At 37.8% G+C, this 4,010-nt stretch overlaps 1 protein-coding gene across 1 annotated transcript in view; it reads right to left on the bottom strand.

Moving 5' to 3' along the window:
* LOC102772549 (oligophrenin-1) overlaps window positions 1–4,010 on the bottom strand; it is a gene marked incomplete at both ends in the record, with an annotated part of 59,022 nt that overhangs the window by 37,871 nt on the left and 17,141 nt on the right. Inside the window, one exon of the mRNA XM_006756903.1 lies at window positions 885–989. Within this exon, the coding sequence (XP_006756966.1) occupies window positions 885–989 (105 nt within the window). The remainder of the gene's footprint in view (window positions 1–884; window positions 990–4,010) is intronic.

Raw genomic sequence — 4,010 nt, 5'->3', positions numbered from 1 at the left:
GTATCCTTGAAGAAGAGGAAGAGGAGGAAAATGGTAAAGATACAAATTATGAACAACAAATATGCATCTATCAACAAGTGAATCTAAGAATCGAGTGAATAAATAATCTGATGAACAGAATGAACTGGTGATTATAATAGAATCAGGGACATAGAAAGGGAATGGACTGACTATTCTTGGGGGGGGAAAGGGGTGAGGGGGATGCGGGAAGAGACTGGACATAAATTGTACACCTATGGATGAGGACAGTGTGTGGGGAGTGAGGGAGGAGGGTAGGGTGGGAACTGGGTGGAGGGGAGTTATGGGGGGAAAAAGAGGAACAAATGTAATTATTTGAACAATAAAGTTTTAAAAAAAAGAAAAAAATGTGACAAGAATGAGAAGGCTGTACCTATGCCCATCTGTAAGGGCCAACATGGGGAAGAAAGTGGAGAAAAAGCTTTAAAAATAATCTAGTTAACTCTAGTAATATGTAGTGAAAAAAGGGAGAGAGGGGGAAATGGGCATTCATGGCAATAAAACCCAAAATGAGAGTGTCTTGATTGATAAGCAGGGAAGTAGCATAAAACCTGTGCATAAACAAGCCAATAACTGAGCTATGTTCTGGGAGAGAGACAGCAAATTAACAACTCTTAATAAATATTGGATGAAGTTGTCAGTGGGTAGAAGGGTGGGTTTCAGCAACAGTCAGTGCCAAAGTCAGGGAAGAGCTAATAATGGAAGAGCAAGAATCGTCCAGTACACTTAAATATTTGTGATCCACACCAGTGTGTCTTGACAAATTGGCTGGGGTGCAAATACCTAGAATTCTAAAGTCAAGGTCATCAGGGTTTAAATCCAATTGTAATGCAGAGTCAAGTGACAAAACCCATATGCAAACTTACATTCTGCAAACTTAGCTGGAGCTTTTGTTTGTAAGGGAGGAAATCCTGTGTGAGCTCCACAGTCAAGTTGTTGGAAATGAAGAGGCTATGGAGAAAGGCCAAGACCTAGGGAAAACATGTGAAAATATCTTTATCACCAGTGCCTTCTTATTGATCAAATAAAGAAAACAGAAGCCAGAAAAGAAATTCCACACAGTGTTTACACAGTATAGTGTTAAAATCAGTCATGGAAACACAAACATGTCTACACATAGCTATTGTCTTACCAGGATAAACATTTACACTGAAATCAGTTCCAGAAAATAAGGACTACTAACAAATTTATTCATTCAGATCCTTTTCAGATAGCACATAAAACCATTCAAAAAAAAAAAAAAAAAAAACAATAAAACCTGCCCTAGGTGATACACCTGTTCCACCATCAGGATCCCTGCATGCCAGATCCTGCATTTTGACCTTTTCAGAGAAAACAAAAGCAAAGGCCAAGCCTAGGGGTTTGAACAATCTCAGGAGCATCGGTGACTGGATTACAGGAGGGGCCACCCACCCCACTATGCAAGAACCAGACTGGTTACTATCCCTGCACAGGAGAGCTGATAAAAACTCCAGGTTTCCAGCCAACCCCGCTAGTCTCCATACAAGGATCTCTGCCTAGTCAAGGGCAGAGTAATAATTTGGGCCACTCACGGAGGAATAGCTCTGGGACTGAGAAACACACCTACCACATTCCCTGAAAACTAAACAGCACCTCCCCCATCTAGAGCCCTTTCAGAAACAGTTTTGAGTGATTAAGATTGACATCTGGATAGCAGGCAAAGGCAGGCAGAGGTGGAGCCCAGGGAACCAGGAAAAGTTTGCTGACTCAGCCCTACATCCTATGCTGCTAACAAACCTATTAGAGGGCAGATTGGCCCCTCCTGTATGCAGCCAAGGCCTATGGAGACAGACACAAATGGTGCATATGTGGATCACTTGGAGTTTCGAGCAGGTTGCTGAAAGCCAAAGTAAGTCAGTTCCTGACAGTGGTCAGCACCCAAGTACCTCACAGGAGCCCAGAATTGGCAGACAGAAGGGTGGGATCCAAAGAGAGCTCCCATGGGACACTAAATTTGGCTAAAACGAATGCCACTTCACTTTTTTTCCTCCCTTTTGTCTTCTCTTTTCTTTTTTCTTTCTTTTCTTTTTTCCCTTCTAAAATTTATCTTTATCTGCTTTATTGATTTGTTATTATTCTAGTCTCCATTTTTTTCCTTCATATATCTAATTTTCCTCTTCCCTTTTCCTATTCAACTTTTTTCTTTTTTTATTACTATTTTTTTTCTCTTTTCATTCTCTCTTTTCTTTTTCTCCTGATTTCTCATCTTATTTTTTCCTTGTTTTAGGTCAATCTGCATTTTCCACTAATGTACTTTTCAAATTGTTTCTTGTATTTTATTTTCATTTACCTCCCTCCTTTATTTTAAACCATTTTCTTTCCTCTATTACCCTAATTATTTATTCTTATTTTCTTTATTTCAGCTCTGCATCTACATATTCCATACTCCCTTTTTTGGTTGTTTTTTTGTTTGTTTGTTTGTGCTTTGTTTGTTTGCTTTGTTTTATTTTCTCCTCATAATTTTTCTTTCTTTTTTTCTATCATTATTGATCTCTTTTCTCTTATGCAATTCTCTATTTTCTGGCCATTGCTTTTGTTGGTGCTGTAAGGGTCTTGTGTGCATTTTTGTTTTATTTCTTCTGTTTTGTGTTTTGTTGTGTTATATTTTATTCTGTTCGGTCAGCATCTCCATGACAGCTCACAAGATGTGGTTGGGGTGAGCCACATAGCCAGCCAGCCTGATAGGAGACTCCATCCACGAACAGGATAATAACATTCAAGACCCAATTACAACATCAGAACCCAAATAACTCAAACAAGGGGAATTCCTAGAAGACCCAGCTCAGGAGATCTAAGAGACCACACCACTGGGTACCACAAAATATCTACTACATAAGACCACCCATACAATCTGGGAGGCACAGCAGTTTGATCTAACACATAGAAACAAAAACAAAGGAATAGCAAAAATGGGGAGACAAAGATATGAAAGAAAAGGAGAAATTGCCAGAAAATGAATTAAATGAAATGGAGGTAAATAATTTATCAGATAAAGAATTCAGAGTAATGGTGATAAGAGTGGTCAAACAATTCGGTTAGACCTACAAGCAACATAATGAGAACTATAAGGGTCTTAATGAGAGCTACACCAACATGAAAAAAGAGGTTGTAAAAATAAATAAGAATCAATTGGAAATGAGGAATGACATGGCTGAAATAAAGAACACCCTAGAAGGATTCAAGAGTAGACTAGAAGAAGCTGAGGACTGAATCAGCAAATGAGAAGATAAGGTAGAAAAAAACAACAAATCCATTCAGACCAACAAATGGGGAAAAAAGAATTTTAAAGCAAGAGGGACTCGTCTTATACGCCGGCAAATACGGTAATTTTGACTGCATGAAGACAGACTGTGTCTTTTCTCTCTAAATCCTAAGGATTAGCACAGAGTAGGTACTCAATAAATATTTGTTGAATAGGTAGCTAAATAGATAAATGAATAAAGTAAGCATCTGTACCTTTATGAAGACTGCCATAATGCTAAAGAATTCAAAGAGCCTAAACCCCAATTTGAAATTAGAAAAGTTTTGAGGGAGTTGCAGAAGACATGCAGTAAATAAAATATTTTAATGCCCAAAGTGCTCGACCCCATTAAAAATCAAATATATATATATAAATAAAAACAAAAAAAATATGAATTCAATCAAATATAAACATTTAAAAAATAATGATCAATGTTGGTAATAGTGAAGTATAATAAAAAGTACTAAAAATTGTTCTATAGTTTTTAGAAAGTAAACAGGTAAGAACACATAAAATGCACACACACCATCCTATCTAATAAAAGACAAAAATGGTAATTGGCGTACGACCAATACTCTTTTCATTGGCTAATCAGGGCTATATGCAAATTAACTGCCAACTAAGATTGGCAGTTAACTGCCAACAAGATGGAGGTTAATTTGCATATGTAGGCACAATGCAGGGAGGCGAAAGGGAAAGCAGGAAGAAGCCCCCTGCCACTGACAGTGAT

This window comes from Myotis davidii, unplaced genomic scaffold (assembly GCF_000327345.1).
Source record: "Myotis davidii unplaced genomic scaffold, ASM32734v1 scaffold2214, whole genome shotgun sequence".
Taxonomy (NCBI): Eukaryota; Metazoa; Chordata; class Mammalia; order Chiroptera; family Vespertilionidae; genus Myotis; species Myotis davidii.
The sequence above is the reverse complement of the archived record's forward strand: the minus strand, read 5'-3'. Positions and strand labels throughout refer to the sequence as shown.